Here is a 22,239-nt window from a genome sequence, read left to right as displayed (position 1 = left end):
CTTAAAGCAAAATAAAAAAACGACACCCTTTACAAAAAGTTTACAAAGTGAAATCTAATGATGAAATTAGCAAAATCTCATATAAACATATTTGTAAAGTGTTTTATCGTTTCATTCTTCTTTACACTGTCATACTTATTTTTATCATATTACTGTTGACTCCATTTATAAACCAAATAAAATTCCTTAACATAAAGTTATGATTGATTTAGGTTTATAGCTACATTTGCTAAATTTATTTCTATATCCATTTTGCATTACTAGTAGTATGTATTTTTATAAGACGTAATAAAATTACAATAAATGTGATTTATAATTTATTCGTAAGGCTTGGAGGGCTAAATTCAAAGCACTTGACTTTAACCCTTAACTTTAGAATTGACATGAAGCACCAGACCTGGGACTTGAGTGTCTTGTAAAACAGTGTGCTGGCTCCATTTCTAAAAGTCGTTTACATAGTTATATGACAAAGAAATGAAATTGAATTGTGCATGAAAGGTCATTCTAATAATACCAACTAGCAAACAAAACAGAATTTGGCATTGATTTAAGGCCAGTCTTGAAATCATACATTTTAATTCATTTCAACATGGAAAAGATTTATATTCGCTTCACTCTCCTCAAATCCCAAGTATAATCTACAACTTCTGTCTGGAGCCCTTCAGCCATTACTTATCAGTTAACATCACATTTCCACTACATTCTCATATCCTCTAAAGGCTGACTATTCATCCTCCCTGGTCATCAGTATGTGAACTGCCGCTGAGCTCCGTTTCAGAATATATAATGCAACCCATTTGCATTTTGTTTTTTAATCCCTTTTATTATTAAACTATTTTATGACCAAAAGGAGAAAATTTATTATTTAGACTTTTATGTTAATTTGCAGAGAGCTCAATGTCACAGCTCACAAGAAACTGTGTCTTACTGAACGCCCATCTCAGTATGAAACCCTTCACCTTTTACAGTACCTTATGTGTTTAATGGGAACATACAAACAAATCAGCAGCCATTGGGAATAAAATATGCTACTTTACACAGCGTGTCTGGATAAACAGCCTGCAAACCACAACTTTACAATTATAGTATATTTACAATATATAAAGACTTTACACAATGGTGTAAAGTGTGTCAACTATCAAATTCACTAAAATTACATTTTTGTAAAGCACAAAAAGTGCAAATAGAAAAAAACAGATGTAAGTGGGAAGCTATAACTTCACCAAGCTATCTTAATCTTGTGATTTACAAACTTGTCTAATGTATTTCAATTTCTGTGGTTATACTGTAACTGTGTCTTTTTAGGAAAGTGCTTTACTGGAAACTGACCGTTTTTAAAATCACACATTTTGTTTCTACAAAAGTGTATACAACTGTTCAACAACCTTGAAGCTCTTGGTCTTTCCCAAAAAGGTTTATACCATCATCACTAAAAATCTATTTCTCTAATAAGATTTGAAATTGGATATTTACCTCCAGAACCCTAGTGTGTACTCTATTTTTCCACAAATCAAAACTGCTTCAATAGTAAGCAAGAGGGCATTTAAAGATGGGGTAACACACGCAGTTTCTGCCAATCTCATATTCATCTTGAGTACCTATGCAGTAGTATTGCATACGTCGTATCTTCGAAGAGTATTTAGCTTGATTTATAAAAGAGAGATACAGCTGTACGACTATTACCGGAAAAAGACAAACTGCTGGAGGCAGGCAGGGGGGACGGAATTACAGCACGAGCACACTACAGTAAATCATCGCATTAATAGTTTTTTACATTATGCACGTACAGTACATGCCGATCGTCAACAAAACACAGACCTATGACTTAGTTTGACTTACCGAGTGCAGTTCATGTCCGGCATCTTTTAGCACCGGGGCGCGGCATCTATCGGTTTCAAACGATCTCCAAATCCAGCGTTATAGCCACCGTTTATATAACATCCATCACTGAAATGCCGTGAACAAACAAACACACCTCAACTTCTCTCACTATCGCAAGAGTAACAAGCTGTTGCTGCAGGCCCACAGCACAGCCAATCTTGATAAGCGGGTCTTCCTATCGCTCGTTGGTTGCCTGGGCGGGCTATTTCTTTTGCCTTGCCATGGGCGTACTTTTCCAGGAGAATTGGGCAATAATAGGAATAGGACTTATAAAAAATTGTATGAAACAAGTTGGAGTGCTGGGGGAGTGTATCAAGAACAGAAATACCACGTCATACGTACAACTCGTTTTTTAACAAGTTGACCATGTTAAGCATGAGAAGCCAGCACATTTAACAGTGTAAAGAAGTCAGAATGCATGAAATAACATGTTACCCCATCTTTAACTCACTAACAAGAATGTCCGGCTCTTACTCAAAGCAAAGCTGAAAATGACACCAAACACCACAGGGGTGCACACAACATACTATAAACAAATAGACACTAGATCCAAAAGCATAACTTCATGTCTAACTTCATTACAATTTACATAACGACCGATAAAATAGAAATTGTAGAACAGAAAGCAGCAGAGATAAATTTAACTGAATTCTGTTCACGTTACGGGTCCTGATACAGATTAAAATACATGTGTGTGTGAGAGAGCGCTGATGAATATAAACTTCTCAGCTGAACAAGGTCAGTCTGCCTTATTGAGAGTCTTCACACATTCATAGTTCTCACAGACTGCACAAACAAACAGGACTAATGCATATGAAATATTACTGAAATATCACTGAATTATAGATGAGCACACACACGGGTCTTAAATCTAAGATAAGTACGTAATTCTCCGGAATGCAATTCAGTCCTGGCAAAAGTGCTGAATCCCAGAAAGCCAGTACAGACACCTTATTGATCCAACAGTATTAATTACGTAAAGCTGGGAGATTAAACACAGGTAACACCCACTATCACAGGGTCAGCAATTACCTTTAATCAGTCAGACATGTATGTACAGTGTGTGCATGCCGTTGTTTATGTTGTGCATGCCTATATTGTAGGAACCAAATGTTAGTAAACCCTTAAATCACCTACATGGACAAGCCAACAGCCCCATCTTTAGAAACATGACTTTAAAGGGATAGTTAACCTTCAAAATGAAAATTCTGTCATCATTTACTCACCCTGTTTAATTTACAAACTGGTGTGATTTTCTGTCTTCTACAAAGCACAAAAGAAGATATTTTGAAAATTGTTGGTAACCAAAAATGTTGGCCCCATTGATTTCTATTGTATGGAAACAAAACCAATGCAAGTCAATGGAGACCAACAGTTTTCTGTCCAACATTTTCAAAAGATCTTCTTTTGTGTTCTGCAGAAGAAAAAAAGTCATTCAAGTTTGAAATGACAAGAGATAAATAATGACAGAATTTTCACTTTGAATGTGAACTAGGCTTATTCCTTTAAAACAATAGAAGTTGATGGAAATCCCCAACCTTGACAGAAAACAAACACCCTGATAATGTTGGAAAATAGGTAATTTGCTATAAGTTGAGGACCTAAAAACAGATAAAAAAACAACAGGTTTCTGTAAGGGTTAGATTCAGGGGCAGGAAGTATGATTGTGTGAAGAATATACAGTATATGATAAAAGAGAGACAGAATAAGTTATTTTATCAGATAGTGTTATTTTATCTATTGTGTTTGTGCATGCCAGGTTTTTTTCTCAAGTGATCTCAGTAATGGAGCTGCAACATGCAGAATCACAATTGCATAGTCAGATACACTCCAGGTCCCCAGAATATGTTGCATTATGTCTATATAAGGCAAGTACTTTCAGACTCATGCATAGACCTGCACTCATAAGACCACATACAAGATATGTTCGAATCCATCCAGGTTTCCAGAACGACTGAAAGTGGCAGAATCTCTAACTGCCAATCAAAGTGTGAAATGAATTACTGTTTCTATGAGGCATGATGTATGAGGCATCATCACCAACAACAAAGCCATTCCTGAAAATAAAAGGCAGAAATGATGCACATCTTCGCCAAGCTGTGTCATTAGTCATCTGTTATCTCTATCATGTTCTTTGTGGAACAGTTACTGCCTAGTACAACTGTGAACATTTGCATAGACTGAAATGGCAGCAAACAGTCAATTATCATGTCAAACAAGGCAAGAGAGTGCAATAAACGACAACACAGAAGTGCTTGAAATATTTTAGTATTAGTGAAGTCTAAGTGACTTCATGAAAATGCAAGAATAGATGTGTGCAATATTAGAAGTTACTTTGTATTCAAGTACCAATGGAAAAATTTGAAGAGTTTCTCATTGTTGTGATCAATTATGAGAGGTCTGTGCAGGAAGAAGAGCTTGTACAGCCTTATCTGTAGAGATTTACTGTATGTTTCCTAATTTACATACAAGAACAAGTGATGACTTTAAAAGGACAAAATGGATTTTTATGTTTCTTTCAAAAATCTTGCAGTTTATGTCAAGTCTATAAAACTGAAATGGTGCACAAAATAAGGATGAATAAGGCATATTAAAATACAGAGTAATAGAGATTTTTGCCAAGGTGATCGATCAGGCAGTGTTGTGAATGAAGACTACTCCAATAGCACGGTAATCAATGACCTCACTCTGCTCAATGAGGTTTTTAATCAAGGCGTTGCCAAATGTGTCTGATGTGAGAAATGGCTGTCCCACAGATCACAGACCTACTGCTTTAAAAGAAGGAGACTATTGAAATTAATGGTAGGGCATGCCTCATCAGACAGGAAAAGGAAATGAATAGTGTTTATGTGTGAAGGCGAGATTAAGAGAGAGAGAGAGAAAGAGATATTGAAATGCCGCATATTCTCAACGTCGTCTACTCTAAGCCATTGGCAAATGGTAGGCATTCTCTAGTAGACAATGCTTAGTTGCTAGTGAGTGGGCGTTTTGCACAAGAGAATGAAAAAGGAACTAAATAGTGAGAGAGATGGAGGGAGATGTGGCTGTCCATCAAGACCAAATTAGAAAGCCACTACATAGCCACCATGTTGTGATTTGTGCGGGGCGGTTATCACCCGGAGATTCACGCCCCGGAGAGGTCGCAGTCTCAATCAGCATGCATTTATTGCATCAATGCATCACTGCATTACAACGCACATCCTTCAGTTAGATGGTGCATCACGCGCACGTTGACACGCATCTCTTACACAACACACGACGAAGCTTAATGAATGTTAAATAATTTGCATGTGGAGCCTGCGTCAGGAAACTTTGTCCCCTGTGTGATGCAAGGTGCAATGTCAATCTGCAAGATGATGCAATTTACAGAATTACATTTGGATTTATACTTTTGACAGATGCTTTTATCATAAGTGACTCACGGTGCACTGTACAGTAGACATGCGTTTGAGCAGTTCCTTGGGATTCAAACCCATCACCTTGTGCTAGCAGGTGTAGAGAATTTAGCATAAGCCAAATGGTCGGAGTCATTGAAAGAAGAGCCATCAACCCCCTCCATCCCCTGTCTCCTGGTTTCTTGATATCAACCTCAAAAGACCAGAGTCAAAACCTAGCTCCAGGGGTCTGGACTTGAGTTGGTGCTCTCACCGAAAGAGCCATCAACCCCCTTTTGTTTCTCTGTGGGATATTTTACGACCCCTAAGCTTCAAAGCAGAGAGGAGAAGTCTCTCTGTCTCATGTGAAACTTAACATATGAGGCTAACCAGAGAAACTTCTCTGACAAATAGGAACTTGTGTGATTCAACTGTCCTTTTCTATAAATATATCTAAATATCTAGGTTATATGTTGTTGCTCTTGCCATTTTTAAATAATATGTAATTGTTAAATAGGCAAGTTAATTCAGGCTTTGTTTGTATTCGTACCGCCATATGAATCATGTCTTGATGCACTTCAAACCTTAGCATATTTGATATATAAATGTTTGTCTTTACAATTCCTCCTTGTTTATATACATTGTGTGACCATAGAACATTCTCTTTTCATTATGTTATAATTGGAATGGTATTTTGTAAAGTTGCCAGGAGGTCATAAAGATGCAAATTAGCTGTTGAGTGGACAAAGAACCTCTTCCCTGCTCAACTCTGATTGGTCGATTCAAACTCAGGTGGGCATGCCCTCTCATGAAGTTAAATATCGAGCCTGCTCTGAAAAGACTCTCTTCCTCTCTTCTCTTCTGCTATACCTGCCTCCAAAACGTGTTTTGTGGCGTCTCTTCGGAGACTGCCCTTATCCCCCCACTGGGAGAAAGGATGGAACAATGGACTTCTACTGCCATGTGGTTAAGCCAAGCGGCCGATCACGAGGCCTGCAACTTTTGGCAGGACTACCTTCTGAAACCTTTTGAACAATTCCATCTCTACACGCTCATACAGATATCGGTCCGGCACAGAGCTTGCAAGTATCCGTATCCGTTTCTATTTATAGAATAGCTGCGTTAAGTCTGTGCCTCTTTGTTAAAGATGACTTTTATTGGTGTTCAGAAATCGCTGCCATGCCCTCTCACTCTCATTCTCTCTCTCTCTCTCTCTTACTCTCTCTCTCAGCGCTTCCTAGCGCATTTGTGTTTCATGTATTCATTTGTTTTATGCGATCGTCATTGTTTTGTTTACCATGTAGAGTAGAGTTTAATAAACAACCATATATATTCATTTGTGATGGGTTTTCTGTATTCACGCTCACAAGCTTGGTCCCTTCTACTGTGTTTCAATTCGCTACCTTTGCTCTAAATCCTGTTTGGTAAAGTCACGTTACTTATGGCCATGAGATAATGTAAAGTATATAATATCATTGAGGCATTTGCTGGACGATGGCATACAAGTATTGTTATGCTTTATATTACTAATCAGAGACCGTAAAATATGTATATTTGATCACGATTATTATACGTATTTTCCTTTGAGCTAAACTAATTCCTTGACTGAAATTGATGTTTTAAATAACTCATTTCATGGATGTGATCTTGAAAGATCTGGTGGAGAACCATATTTGGTGAGCTTTTCTCATCAATGTAATAACGTTAGCTAAAACTGCTACACAGGTGAGCAGCAGGAACAGCCGGTGAAGAAAATGAAGTCTGTGTGTGTTTATTGGCACTGGTTCACAGTGTGGGTGTCCAGCAGGAATCTACGGCAGTCTGTCTTGCAGTAAAGTCACTGAAAATGAACTCATTAACGGAGGGATTAGAGCAGGAGAGAGGGTGGGTGGGAGAAGAGGGGAGGGGGCGAGATAACAAAACTATGGTCAATTAATAGAGGGTCAGAATGAATTGGTGAAAGCCTAAGAAAACAGAGGAGTGAAAGATAAAGCGTTATACCGGTGATTTAATGAGAGTCAGAAGGAGAATGCAATACGCTCTGTGGTTCTTATCCAAAGAGTGTTAAAGTAAAGGTCCTTTTTTGTCAGACTCCATAAAGCAGAGCAGCTGAAATACCTGTCAACCTGTGGTGCAGCCTTTCAGTCTAATGGTGCTGCATGGGAAACTATTCAGCATCTCTCATTCAGTCGCACAGATTCAAATCTTCGGCACCCACACCAGCAGTACAGAGAAACCTCCATTAGAGATTAATTTTACACTGATGTAAGAATGTACAAACTGTACTGAAACAAAATCACAATCACAGGTTTTTAAAATATTTATTCTATGAAATTATTTTAAGCAAATGCTTTCATGGAAAATGTCAAGTTGTAATTCAAAAAATAAGTAACTTTTCAAAAATTGTTTTAAACCTTATTAAAATTACATGATTGATTGATTATGATTAAAAAATATTCATGTCATGAAGAGCAAAGTGCTTTTTGTTTTAAAGTCCCAGTGAAATACAAATTTACAATTCTTATTTTTTCATTAAATATTGCAGCGTTTATAGTAAATAGCTTCTAAATGTGGGTCATTTTCTTTTTAAAATTCATGTACCCTCATAATCTTCAGTTAAAATCTGAAAATGCACTTTCGCCCTGAAATGACTATCCATCTCAAATGACGTAAATTAGACGCCTTGGGCAGAGCATCTGTTAACGCCTCAACTGTCAGTCTGCTGCCAGTTTCATTTCAAAATGCAACAGCTGTTTTTATACATCCAATAAATTCGCAGTAAAAAATGCATGCCACTAAAAAAATTTGCCACTAATTTTCTCCTTTGAAATTCCTTTTCACTCGGAAATGTGTCAGAATACAGAAGTAAAAACGATCGCAACTTCCGGTTCACAGGGACTTTACACTGACAACATTATAATCACACACTGGGAAAAACATAAAATACCTTAAAACTCCCAAAGACCTACCATAATACCTAAAATCACAGATCTTAATACTGAACAACTGACATTGGCCGTTTCTTAATTACAAAATGCAAAGAACGGACTTCTGAGGCAGCCTCGGAAGAATAAACTCGGATGGACGCGTCACAATGACTTCTGAGACTTCAAGCAGGTTCAGTATAAGCAAGTCTGCATTCCATGCATCCTTGATATCAGGAACACATCCGGGTACTTTTATGCGTTCTTTGTACTTGTGTTCTTGAGTACTGGAACCAGACTTTTCAGAGTTAATGACAGGGGTGGCGCTAGGGGTGAGCTAAAGTGGCTGAAGTCCGAATGTTTTCAGTAAAGCCCCAAAAGTTTTTATTAGCATGCCCTGTACAAATCCCTTAAGGGCGATTCATTTCACGTCATTTGTATGCGTATGTTTGTTATTTTCAATGTAAACGCGCAACAAGAGCGAGAACGTGAGATCGCTGAAGAACGCGTTTGAGAAAAAGCCATTGACTTTTAAAGAAGAACAAACTCATGCTGACATTTCTTAAAATACAAATCATGACTGCACAACCAAAAACCCTGGAATATATAAAATGGTACAGATGTCTCAGTGCATGATGGTAATAGGAATTTAAATAATGAGAATTCAGACTAACTGCTTGTTGATTCAACTTAAAGAGTAAATATTTTGTGATTTTTAAGGTCCTACTTTGGTTTATGGAGTGTCCAACAACAAGTTTACGTACATACAAGGTGTATACACACTTTCATTTTCAAATAATAGGAAGTTATTATTACCTTACTTCTTGACTTGTCACTTTAAACAGACTAATAAGCTCTTTGCACTACCTCACATCTGCACTGTTGTATATTTCACTGGTTTGCACTCTATCTGCCATTACCTATCTTCTTTTTTTTTTAATATCCCTACTTGTAATAGTTGTATTTTACATATATATAATAATCTGTATTTATCTGTATGTTTTTTATATATTTTTTTATTCTGTGTAGTGTTGTTTGTATGCACCATGGGTCTGAGAGTAATGCAATTTCAATACTCTATATGTATGTACTGTACATGTGGCATAATTGACAATAAAGCAGACTTTGACTTTTGACTTTGACTCTCAAATGATTTGTTCGGTGATTCATCTGTCTAATCCCCTCCTTTCTGTCAGCCTACTCTGATCTGATTGGTCAGATGGTCTCACGGAGTGACGCAAATCTGACCTGGAACTGAAATTAGAACGACAGATGACTTGTTCGCATGATTCAGAGTCGACTCCTTTTCCCCCAAGCCAACGAACTTTGTTCGTACACTTTCGGCTCTACAACTTGGCAACTTACATTCACACACAGCAACCTTACACACTGCATGAAATGTAATTTTAAGGACATTGTAATATGTACTCTTTAAAAGTAGTGTACGTATAAATATTTGTATTGTGAATAATTGCACAATTATTGATTTTGGAAACTTTTGGTAACAATATACGTATAGTGTAAATAAATACATTTTACAGTGAACACCTCACATCTGACATAGCAAATATGAGAAAAAGATTTGGGTAATCAGAAAGAATGCTTCTTTAAAATAACTATATGGTTAATTGTCTTCCATGTAATGTGGTGTCACACGACCAGCTATGGTAACTATTGGTGCAGTTGCAGTCGTTTCAAATCGGTTTTACAGCAAGAGATTGCTGTTTGTAGCATGACCGCACAAGAAGCCTCAAAGCTATTCCAGGCATCTGAAAACCATTTTGGTACTATTAACATTGTGTTCCTGTTTTCGAAATCTTATTTTTTCAAGTATCTGAGGAAATAGCTCTAAATGGCTTTAATAAAACAACCAATATATGTTTTGGCTAAGACAGTTTTATTAGGATTTCATGCCAGTGAGGCTATTTTCCATAACACAATATCCTTCTAATTAGCTCGTTATGCTGTTATAATAGATGAGGCTATTCGCTCATAAATGACTAACAAAACGCTGCATTTTGTTTAAAGCAACAGAACGTGTATACAAAAGAGCTATCAAGAACACATAGAGGGAAGTGTGGCGTGACGGTTAAAGATCAGGAAATACCAGGAAGTAGCTATTTCAATCCGTGAGCTGTAGCGCCATACTGTCCTTGACCAAGGCGCTTGCTTCATGGAGTCTCTGTAAGAACTAAGAGTCAGTTTAGATAAAACCTGATCTAAACCAATGTTAAATGCTTACTTAGACATCAGATGACAACCCTAACCAGAAAAGAGGAACTAAACTGTTGGCAAACATGCTGTCTCCAAGTTGACTGCAAGTGTATGTTATATCTTTAAAGGGATACTCCAGCCAAAAATGACAATTCTATCATCATTTACTCACCCTCAAGTCATTCTAAATCTGTATAAATGTATTTGTTTTGTTGAACACAAAGAAAGATATTTGGAAAAATGTTAGCAACTGATGTTTCTGGGTCATCATTGACTACCATAGTAGGAAAAATTCAGATTGTCAAAGGTGCCCCAGAACTGTTTGCTCTCTTATTATAAATTTATACTTATTATAAATTTATTATAAATAATAAATACTTATTATTTAAATACTTAAAATATCTTATTTTGTGTTCAACAGAACAAAACAAAAACAATACAATAATTATTCCTACTTTGGTAGTCAATGGTGCCTCAGAAATGTCAGTTACTAACATTTTTCCAAATATCTTTATTTGTGTTCAACAGAACGAAGACATTTATAGAGATTAATTAGAACAACTTGAGGGTGAGTAAATGATGACAGAAATTTCATTTTTTATGGGTCTATATCAGGTCACGTGTCTTTTGACACAATTTCAAGCCATGTCTCATGCTCCATTTGGTAACAGTTTTCACCTCAGGACAGCTTTTGCAAACCTTAAGGAAAGGAAATTCATTTTAATGTTGACAAATCTCACATTTGTAAACCAAGTTTCAAGGCACTGGAAACGCCACACAACCCATGTTGCCCTTGACCAGGTCCACCAATAATTATGGAAGCATAACACTAAATGTGTCAAAAATGAGGGAATTAGGAGTGAAATAACCTAAGATAGCTTTCTGCGATCACTGAGGTGAAGAGAGAGACACATAATCACAAATATTAAAGGGTGCTGACAGCTGAGTTAATCGAAGATGAAGTCTTTCTAAATCTGGCTACGCTTATGGTTGCAGGCCTTCATTTTTTAAGTCAGGTTCTTCCAGACATAGCAGGAAGGCATAAAAAGTCATCGCCAATAAAAGCATTTCAAAAGAATGAAAACACAGCATTAAACACTGTTGCAGTGCCACTAGCTGTTCCAGGTCATCTCATCTGCAGGCAAGTAATCTCAGTCGCTCCCAGGGCTCTTTAGATCTCAGCCTGCATGTGTACTCTAGACCAGCTCGACCAGGGAGCAAAGAGGCACAGCACAAATTATTAGCAATGATTTACTGGGGCTTCTCTGCCTCTTTTATCAGGTCTCAGAGACACAAAGGGAGAATATATTATAAACTGACTGTAAATGAATGCAATTCTCAGACTTCCTTTAACCAAGTAAATTATCCATTAAATATATATTTATTTGTTTGACAGAACGCCCACCGAGGTATACAGTACATATCGAAAAACTGCAAGTTCACAAAAATACATATAGCTTCAGGAAAAAATTAAGAGACCACTTCAGTTTTGCATTTAATCAGCATTTCTGCATGTATTGCATATTGTTCAGTGTCTGGTGAATTATAAATGACATAAAGTCAACCAACAGCAATGTGAAGAGAGAGATGCATGACAGTTTTTGGAAAAAATCAGGCTTATTAATAATTTTTAAAATAATGCTGATCCTACGCTGGTCCAGAAAAATATGGAGGTTTTTTGTGTCTTTTTTATTCAATCAAAATTTTATGAACTTAGAGGATTTATAACATAAAATAAGGTATTAAAAAGAGCCAAAGTACCTTGGAAATGACGTGTTGCACTTCATACCGCTACCCCGCTCTTGCGGCTCTTGACTGTCTGCTCTCTGGCGGCCATGACGGGGGAGGGTAGTGGGCGTGGCACTTCGATTGAAAGTGACCAAAAGAGAGGTCTTTCATCCTGGTGTGTAGAGACCGCCCACTGAGATACAGCTTTATTCGCAAGCAAAACTTTTCAACTTTTCAACTCGCAATGCAAAGAGTTTTTTTGCGATCTTTTATTTTTTAATGACAAAATAATGAATTTTACTCTCAAACACAGAATGTTTGATTGAATAAAAAAGACACAAAAAAAACCTCCATAGTAAAACATCCTGTTTTAGTTTTACATGTTTGAACAAAATACAACCAACAGAACATTTATAACCGAATCAAAATGTTAAATAATATCTTTAAGATTTAATTATACATGTAAGATTTGAAGGTCCAGTGTGAAATTTTAAGGATGATCTATTGATTGAATGCAATATAATATACATAGCTATGCCTTCAGAGGTGTCTAAAGAGCTTACACAATACACCACTGGTCCCCTTGCATGTAAGTCGCCATGTTCTGTCAGCCGTCGTAGTGTTTCGAAAGGGAGGGGGAGGGGTGGAGTGAGCGGTTGGTTGCAATTCGCAAACTTGCCGCTAGATTTCACTGACTGGACCTTTAATTCTGGACCAGTGTTTATATCTGTAAAAGTGGTCTATAGTTCACAGAAGGTAACAAAAAGGATCCTTTTTCAACAATGAAAAATGAGGAAAAATAATTTTGGAGTGATCTCTTATTAATGATATGAGATATACTGTATATATAAAAAAATCATAAAAAGACTTCAATCATGGCGGAAGTTTTTGTATCAAAATGAAAAGAGGCTGGTCATCTCTGACAATGATTTGAAGGTTATTCAATTTCTCTGGAAGGCCAGGAAAGAAAAGTTTCTCAGTCTGTCTGTGTACACACACACGCACACAAACACACACTTGAAGCCTTAAACCCTATTCGCATGGGATTAGTATTATCTGGGGACCTCTGGTCATTTGTAATAATCGCAGAGATTGTCTGTGATCTTAATCCCATGCGAAACGGCCATGTCTGTAATTTGTCAAGTAAAAATTCCCCCACAAATTACCTACCATATTTTGATGAACACCGAGGTGCTGTGATAATATTAGTCCAGTGCGAATTGGCGTCTCTGCGATTTGAAATTTTGAACTAGATTTGGCAGGATCGTATCTCATTTTTTCAAGGTTTCTGTGCGCCTTTCAGTCATCTTTCGCAAAGAATGGAAGCTGCGTTGGAGTGTTTTCACTGTATTTTGGGTGCTGGGTTATGCTACATACCAGACAACAATAATATTGGCAGAGAGAAAATATTCACTGTAAAAAAACATGACAGGATCAGAAGAGCGAAACAAAAAAGAAGGAATATATGGAGATGGCTGACATGCATGGCAGCATGCGGTAAGGAACATTCTTCTGTTTACATACAACCACACCTACAACGACAAGACTTTCAAGTAGGGCTGTCAACGGTAACGCGTTAACGTATGCGATTAAATATTTCAAATTAACGCGTGAAAAATAATTAACGCAGCATCCGTTTGTTTTGACATCCTTTGTCTATCGTTACATTATGTAATCACGCTCTTATTCGTGTACAGGCTTTTAAACCACTTAAGCGCGATTTTAAACAGTTGCTTTGACGCGTTCAATGAAGATAGACAGCTTCTAAACTGTGGGACGCGGCAAAACGCACCGAGAGGTCCAGTCTGGTGTGTACAGTAAAGGGCTAAAGGCTGTGTCGGTGAATCTCTGTCTGACAGCGCATCCGTGTTAAGCTCTTTCGTGCTTGAATGGATAAAACCACACAAGATTATGTCAGAAAGCCCGTTTTGTCTAGCATTTTCTTAAGCACAGACTTCAAAGTGTAAAATAAAATCTTAAATGAATGCAAAGAGTTGTGAAAATGGGAGTGCGGTGACGGTCAGATCTGCGTACTGAGACAGCTCTTAAAGGGGCCACCTTCTTAAACGTGCTGCTGTGACTCCTGTCACTAACGTTAATCAAAGAACAAAATAAAAGAAGAAATCAATGTGATTTTGTAGCTTTAATGAGAATTCTTCTGCAGAAGAATTTTGAAGAAAATGATTGGTACCTCAACTTCAGAATGCCAAAAGAGGCATTCAATATCCTTTGTGACCAGCTGCGCCCATACATTAACCCCCAAACGACCAACATGTTGGATCCAGTACCTCTACAAAAGAGGGTAGCAGTTACAATCTACAAGCTTGCCAGTAATGTTGAGTTCCATGATGTTGCCAACCTGTTTGGTATTGGATCCAGCACCGCCTGTAACATTTTCTGGGAAGTGTGTGAGGCACTAAGCAAACTCAGGAGGGTTTTGTGAATAGGCCAAAAACTGTCCCTGAAGTCCAAGCCATCATCACAGCATTTGAGAGGAAGACAGGATTCCCCATGTGTGCTGGTGCTTTGGATGGCACGCACATCCCAATCATTGCCCCAGAAAGCTATCCCATACTATAACAGAAAAGGATGGTACAGTGTACTTCTTCAAGGACTTGTAGACCACACTTACAGCTTCCTTGATTTCGATGTTGGCTGGCCTGGGAAGTGCCACGATGCATACGTTTTTGAGTGTTCCCGTCTGTGCCGCAAACTGGAGGATGGTACCTTTTTCCCTCCAGTCAGCAGGAGCATCCAAGGGGTTAACATACCGGTACTGATTGTGGCCGATTCAGCCTACAGTTTGACTAGCAACATAATGAAGCCATTCCCTGAAGGTACAGCAAGGGGACCCAGGGCAGCCTACAACGCCTCCTTGAGTCGTGCCCGTATCCATGTTGAACACGCATTTGGTCGCCTCAAGGGCCGCTGGCGATGCATTATGAAAAGAAATGACTGTCAAACCCAAAATGTTAAGTATGTTGTATGTGCTTGTGTAGTGTTACACAACTTCTGTGAAATGCAGAAAGTTGCTTACCAGGAACCTCAGGAAGATGTGCTGGATCTGCCAGAGGCAGGACCAGAGCAGCATGATGTACTTTCTCTCTCCTCAGCAGAGCACATCCGGGAGGCCTTGGTAGCTCGCATTTTCAGCAACCAGTAAAGCACAGAGAAGCTTATACCCAAACAATGCAGTCAAGACCCACATGAAATTAAGATCATATATTTATTTGTAGTGCATAACATCCTTCATTTCAGAACATTTTACATGCAATTTACATGTTTCAACGTTTGTTTTTTCTGTGTTTGGATATGAAATAAACAATACATATGAAATATAACTTTCTCAGTACTTTAATATAAAATATTTTGTTGCAAAATATAAAAGAAAAGTGCAAATATTGCTCTCCTAAAACAATTTTTTAAATTTGTTTTAGAATTTTCACTACATAAAATGTGCAAAATACAGCTTTCTGTAGGGATGCATTGAAACAAAACACAAATAAAATAAATGGTAAACTACCAGAACACTCTATCTAAGAACAAGTGATACTTTCCTGCAAGACGGTAAGTCACAAAAAGCTACTTATGTGGGTCAGTGTAGTAGTGCACCTCATATGCTGCTGGGGCAGGGGGTCCAGGGGTTGTAGACAGATCCTCAGCTGATGAGTGTTGGGGAGGTGGTGTATAAGGGTAGTAATGTGGGGCCGAAAAACGCGAATGGTGGTACTGGGGCCTAAAGCACTGAAACATCTGGAGCATTAACGCCCTGTTCTCTTCTGCTCTCTTTTCATCAGCTTCCATCTTCTTTATTTCAAAATTAAGCCGTTTTCTTTCCAGCGCCATTCTGTTTCTCTCCATTTCTTTCTCCCATTCAAACTGTCGTAATCATGGTTATTTTCATTTTGCAGGAGACGGTCCAGACCCTTGTCGATTGCCTCCATTATCTGGGTTTTTCCTCCCCTTCCTTCGGCGATGTACTGCAAAAACAACATTTACTTCATAAAAATCAGGATTATTCAATGCTACAGTGATTAAATTGATTACAATTTTCTTTAGTAGGAACTATGTAATGGTCAATTAATGGTTTGTGAATTAACCTTTTGGACACGTGATTTGATGTGTGTGCCTGGCAATGTCACTGCCCCACGCAACGTCCCAATTTAAAGTAAAAGACATTGTAACAATGTTCAATCGACACAGGAAGGAAGAGGCTGAGATCGGGGTTACTACCACTGGTACTTTTATTTTTCTCTTCGTCGTCACTCGACGTTGCGCCACATGCGCTTTCAAACATAAATCACTCACACAGAGTCTTAATAACGGCAGAACTCTCCTTAGTCCGTATTCCTCTCTCTTTCCGACGTCCTCCTCAGAACCCAGTGGTAGCGTGCGTCTCTCTCTCCCAAGCTCTGCTGCCTTGCTGGTTTTTAAGCCTCCCCACGCCAGTTACTGGAATAGGACACAGGCAAGGCCGGACTTACCATTGGCCTTGACTGGGCTCCAGCCCAGGGGCCCCGCCCTTCAGGGGGCCGCCTGCTGTCGTTAATTTGATTTGTTTAGTTATATGCCAGTAATTTTATTTTTCATTTAAACTTTGTGCATTGGCCTACCAATGTTCAATAGCACTGCCTTATGTAAGGAACGATGTCGTTTAATTGGCTAATCGTTCCGTCAGTCATGTTGGCGTTTCCTGATTGGTCATTTGTGGATTCTATCCGTTACGTTTACCGCAGTTGAAACCTGTCTGCTCATTAAGACGCTTGTTCTAATGGCTGACAAGCGCAATCGCAGTGCGGCGCTTAAAGAAAACCAAAAACTGAGAGACAAGAACGCGAAAGAACAGCATTTAGAAAATAATGATTCTTTACACCCATGGCACCACACCTTGATCTTTAGGCAGAGAATCCAGAGCATACCTGTCACCATCTCCCGCCAGGCCGCCACCCTCCGGTTTTATTTCAGTTATTTCTCCTTTGAAACTCGCGGACCGACGTGAGCCGGAACGCGTTCACGGGGTGGCACTGTGGCTTGAGCCGCTGCCCATTTGCCCTCACAGGCTGGCGCCCGTCTTTGGTAGGCGAAATTGAACGGTAGCCGAAGTAGAGTAGAGAGGATTCACATCCCCGCGAAAAACTTTCTCTTATTACACCGCTATATGATTCCACTCCACGTTTTCCATTTGACGCTCGCTCCTCACAGTCTGTGTCCGCTCACTGAAGACGACAGATTGTTTCATCGACAGGTAGATGCAGTAGAGTCTACTAGCTGTTGTTGTTGTTACACTTTCTTTGCTTTTACAAAAAACGTGTTATGAAAAGTGTTGTTCTGCAGACATCTCTGAATAAAAACAGGTAATATAGAGTTTATTTCTAATATTTCCCGTTCTGTGGCCATAAGCGGTTCTTGTAAATAATATGCAAACACTGTTAAATCCATCCATGTAAATAAAAAATGAAAACATTCTGCTAACTAATAAACAAAGTTAAAACAACCGAACTACGGGACGCGTGAAGAGACAAACTGCTCGTGCTTTTTCAAACTGCGTTTGGATAGTTATTTCATGTCTGACGTTGAGATATCTGGCAAAATATAAATGCTAAATTAAGATGATACCTTGCAGATATACCATTCATGGATTCATGGCCTGAGAGCTGCATTAAACTGTCTCTTAGATTTACATTTAAGAATTTGACATGAAAATGATGTTATGTTAGACAAAGTAATTCAAAGATTTAAAACGATTTATAACAGAGGGGTGCCATATTTGCCCTGCACAACCTCAGTTAACTAGACTTTACAAAACTATGGACCCATCTCATTATTATGAAACTATTTAAGCCATAAAAAGACGTTTCATCTCATTATATGAATACAATTTTAATGTGCATTTCAAACTCATAGATCTGTCATATGCTTTACTGATGGAATTGCAATAGAATACTAATATATTTTTAACACTTTACACCGTTGCATTTGTTAACATTAGTTAAGCATTAGATTACATGTCTGCATTTGTTAATCTTTATTTTCAGTATTTACTAATATTTTTAAAAACATGCACCTGAACTAACATGAACAATTGTATTTGGCATTAACTAACAATAAACAAGATTAATAAATGCTGACAACTGTATTGCTCATTGTTGGTTTCATGTTAATGCAGGTGTTCTCAAATTTTAGATCAAGACGTATAATCTCTCAAAATCCTCCAGAAATACAGGGAGAACACACACATTTGTTCCATTTTAGTAGTTTTCTTATTATGGATCAATAAATTTAATCTTAATTTTAAAATACATAATGGTAGGGCTGTATGATTATGTCAAAAACTATATTAGTCCCCTTGATATTGTAATGTTGATTATTAATGTTGATTGGATTTTACATTTAAGTATGTTTGAAACTTCCTACACGCTATAAACGCACCACTTGTGGCTCCCACTGTCAAAACAAGCATTATAAACGTGTAAACCAATAAACAAGTGTCAATGTTAGTCATTGGAGAAAAAAAACATTTACTAATGCTAACAAACACATGATTTTAAATGGTACGGGGGCCCCGAAAACAACTAAAGTCCAGGGGCCCCCATCCTCCTAAGTCCGGCCCTGAAACAGGTGTTCGTCATTTGCACTCACCCACTCACTTACCGCTTGTCTCCGAACTCTCTCTCCGCTGCGCGTCCTGCTGAACCACGCCCCCCTTGCCACAGACATATTGAGAAAAGAATGTATTTGCGCTTGATTTCTCTTAAATTTCTCTCAACTCAACTTGGGCGCCTAGTGTGTGGTGGTGTATGTAGCCAAAACAAGTCTTAACCAAAGGTACATTCCCAAAACACTTTTAAGTACCTCCTACAGCTAACCATATCATCCATTTGCTTCTCTGTAACTACCTACATTTATGTACCTTACTGAAAAGTGTTACCAACATGAGAGCCCACCTTGTGGATTGGGTTCAGCAGGGGGAGGTGGTGATGGTGATGTTTTGGAGGATGTGCCATGACTGGATGCCTCATCCTCGGCATTGTTTTCCGTTGAGGTGTCGTTTTCCTGAGGGCTCTCAGATGGACCTGCCGAATACAAAAAAAATCAAGCAGGTTCACTCAGTCATTATTTACTACTAATGTTTATACTTCTCTCTTTATTTAACTATAGAGATGTCGACAATTGAGTTAACAACACAAATATAGCGTTACAGTATTATGTAGTATGCAGGCCAGTATGGGCTACTTACCACAGGCAGATTCCTCATCTGAACTTCCCCCGTTATCCATCCTCATGTCTCCGGGATTGTTCATAGGTCGGCAACCTGTAAATAGAATAGAATAAAGCTAATGTGTTTTGCTATGGATTAACAATTGTTAGGTTGCCTGAATTGTGTAGCATTACAAAAATTTGCATAACGTTACTGTACATTTGCCGCTGTACGTTGCGGCTAAAATGACTAATACTGTAGCATTATGTTTGCATAACGTTAACGGTAGTGTAAAATAGGCGCTAACACGTTGTGTTGCAGATAAACAGAGAAAGAGAAACTTAGCATATGTTAGCTAACGTTAAGGTAAATGTTGATTACTCTTACCTAGAACCGCATCCAGTTCGTCGAAATTAGGACATGTAGTGGGGCTTGATCCGGTCTTCTTGTTGTTTTTGAGGCTATCACGGTACTTTCTTCGCAGGTAGTCCAACCTTTCCTTACATTTGGTCCAATCTCCAAAGTCTTGTACAGACGGGCACCGGAGTACAAGGTCATTGTAAATATTTTCCCAAACGCCGTGGTTGTGCACCATTTGTTCAAACTGCCTTTGATAACGTTGTTCACCCCAAACATTAATTAAACAAAGTGTTTCCTGCCGTGTCCAATGCCGGTTTTTCCTCCTAACACTCGCCGCCGCCATGTTTAGAAAGAGGGAAGCGCCTTCACGTCATTTCAGGGAGATAAGTCAGTAAATTCGAGTAAAATCACAGAGTTCACTTATCCAGTGCGAATGCGCCACATGATCACAGACAATCTCTGCAATTATTACAAATGACCAGAGGTCCCCAGATAATACTAATCCTGTGCGAATAGGGCTTTAGATAGTCTGCTCACCATGCAGCCAACCAACATCTCTGACCTTTTCAAATCACCAAGCAAGTGGCACATTTTACATTCAACTGCTTTCTGTTTTCAGAACAGCAATAAAATCATTACAGAATTTCAGCACAGTGGGATGTTCCTGCTTCCTATTTCTGCCATTCCTCTCTTTCTCCTCTCTCACTCCCTCTCTCTTGAAACCCTGTCAGTCCTGACATGATGAAAACATCAACATCTTTTATCTCACATACCATGCAAGTACATAAAATGTGTAAGAGAGTGAAGATGTGTTTTAATTTAGTCCCACTGCACTGTAAAAAAAACCCCCTAAAAAAACAGATAAAGTACTGGCAGAAAATTACCAGTACATTTTCCTTTATTTTACGGACATTTCCATTAATGCAAATGAATGCAGTGCAAAATGTAAAATACAGGTAAAACAACTGTAAAAATGAACACGGAAAATTCCTTCATATTAATACAGTATATTGTGCCCTATTTTTACGGCTTTTTTTTAGAGTGTGCCTTTCTAAACAATTCCATAGAAGTTTCCTTTGGTTAGTTGTTTCGGTGACCAAGGCTGCCTACCAAGCAATGGTGCTGCTCAGAATGTGCGTGTGTGTGTTTGCAGAGTGATTCTGACGTGACCTGAATAACCAACTGGGCTATTTATTCTCTTTTCAAACACATACACTCAGCTGTGACTAATCATTGCAGAATCAGGCACAACAAGCGCCAACACAAAACTACATCCTCTTGTGGGACAGGCATACGAAAGGATAGTCGCCACAAAATTTAGAAATACCATATATAGTTTAAAATACCTGCACTTTAGCCACCAACAAGCAGAGATCTTTCAAACTAGCCACATTTAAAAAATGAACACAGATGCAGCAAAAGTCTTCAGAAAACATCCTATCCATGTAGCCTTGGAGCTGTACAGTAAATTAAGTTCAGACCAGACATGCGGACTCAGAGCTCTGCTGTAAATAGCAAATGCAACATAGCACTTATCTAAACCTCAAGCCCTAATAAAATGAAATTCATGGTCCGTAAAGATCTGATGTGCTTTAAATCCTTTACCTCTCATTAGGACCTAAACAAAACCCAGCACATAAAATCTAAATTTAATTCCAGTCAAAGGTAGACTATAAGAAAACATTTGGCCAACTGCCACAAGTCTCATTTCAATGTTGCTAATGACCACACTAACACAACCACAGAACTATAGACGTTAGAAACCTAAAGCACTATTCGGACAGTTACAATTCTTATTACCCAAGATCTGGGCTTTTATGTACGAATTCAGACAAGCCTATGCTGCATTCCAGATATTACGGATATTTCCCTCAACCCGCAAATCATTTCTGGAACAGCACTGTTTTAACGTTAACTTAATGTTACTAAATACTTTTAATGTATTTAGGTATTTTCAGGTTTGAAGTGGGAAATATTCGGAATCCAAGTGGAATTATGGAACGCAGCGCACACTCTCTGTGTTTATGACAAATGTAATTTTAATTTAGATTTATTCAAATCAATTAGATTACTAAAAACCTTACTAAAAGAAACTTTTACAAACACACACATAAAATAAAACTTAAGACTATTTATATAATTATGACATAACATTATTATTGAGTAGAGAAATCAAATGAGTACATTATCTTATCTGACACTGATATTACAGTGGACAGTGGCAGTTTATTTTGTACTTCCTTCAGTTTAGTATGCTTACTGCAGGAAGAATATGCGTATAAAGTCTAAATAACAAGGTATACAGAATACATCACAAAGTACATCTGTGAGATGCCAACTTCTCAAATCACCTTCGGGAAAACTAATCCCTTCCTAATAGGGCTTAGAAACAGCGAGGGAAATGCTTCTATTGTGACATTTATCATGCATCACACTTCACGATATTCTAAAAATCCTTTATTGCTCTTCACAAGACCGAAAATTATCTGGATTTCACATCACAGAAAACTAATTCACTTTTGTAACTTTTTGTACTTTGCATACCGTGTCTTAAAGTTCA

The 22,239-nt window shown here is 38.2% G+C and overlaps 2 protein-coding genes across 4 annotated transcripts in view; both read right to left on the bottom strand.

Annotated features, from left to right (window-relative positions):
• Positions 1 to 22,239, bottom strand: part of asic2 (acid-sensing (proton-gated) ion channel 2) — a 330,404-nt gene that overhangs the window by 150,165 nt on the left and 158,000 nt on the right. The gene's annotated exons all lie outside the window — the stretch shown is intronic.
• Positions 15,614 to 20,502, bottom strand: LOC130562197 (uncharacterized). Its single transcript, XM_057347075.1, has 4 exons — positions 19,707 to 20,502; positions 19,359 to 19,433; positions 19,066 to 19,194; positions 15,614 to 16,101 (listed from the first exon to the last, which is right to left on the bottom strand). The coding sequence occupies exons 1-4, from the start codon at positions 20,020 to 20,022 to the stop codon at positions 16,022 to 16,024; spliced, it is 600 nt and encodes a 199-aa protein (XP_057203058.1). The 5' UTR covers positions 20,023 to 20,502; the 3' UTR covers positions 15,614 to 16,021.

This window comes from Triplophysa rosa, linkage group LG11, assembly GCF_024868665.1.
Source record: "Triplophysa rosa linkage group LG11, Trosa_1v2, whole genome shotgun sequence".
In the NCBI taxonomy this organism is placed as follows: domain Eukaryota; kingdom Metazoa; phylum Chordata; class Actinopteri; order Cypriniformes; family Nemacheilidae; genus Triplophysa; species Triplophysa rosa.
Note: the sequence above shows the minus strand (reverse complement) of the source record. Positions and strands in the feature narration are given on the sequence as shown.

Excerpts from the sequence above, each read along its gene's own strand:
- LOC130562197 (XM_057347075.1), bottom strand. The coding sequence starts at position 20,022 with ATGGCGGCGGCGAGTGTTAGGAGGAAAAACCGGCATTGGACACGGCAG. Across the intron at positions 19,195-19,358 it reads AGATGAGGAATCTGCCTGTG|GTCCATCTGAGAGCCCTCAG; the intron begins GTAAGTAGCCCA and ends TGTATTCGGCAG. Across the intron at positions 16,102-19,065 it reads TGCTGAACCCAATCCACAAG|TACATCGCCGAAGGAAGGGG; the intron begins GTGGGCTCTCAT and ends TTGTTTTTGCAG.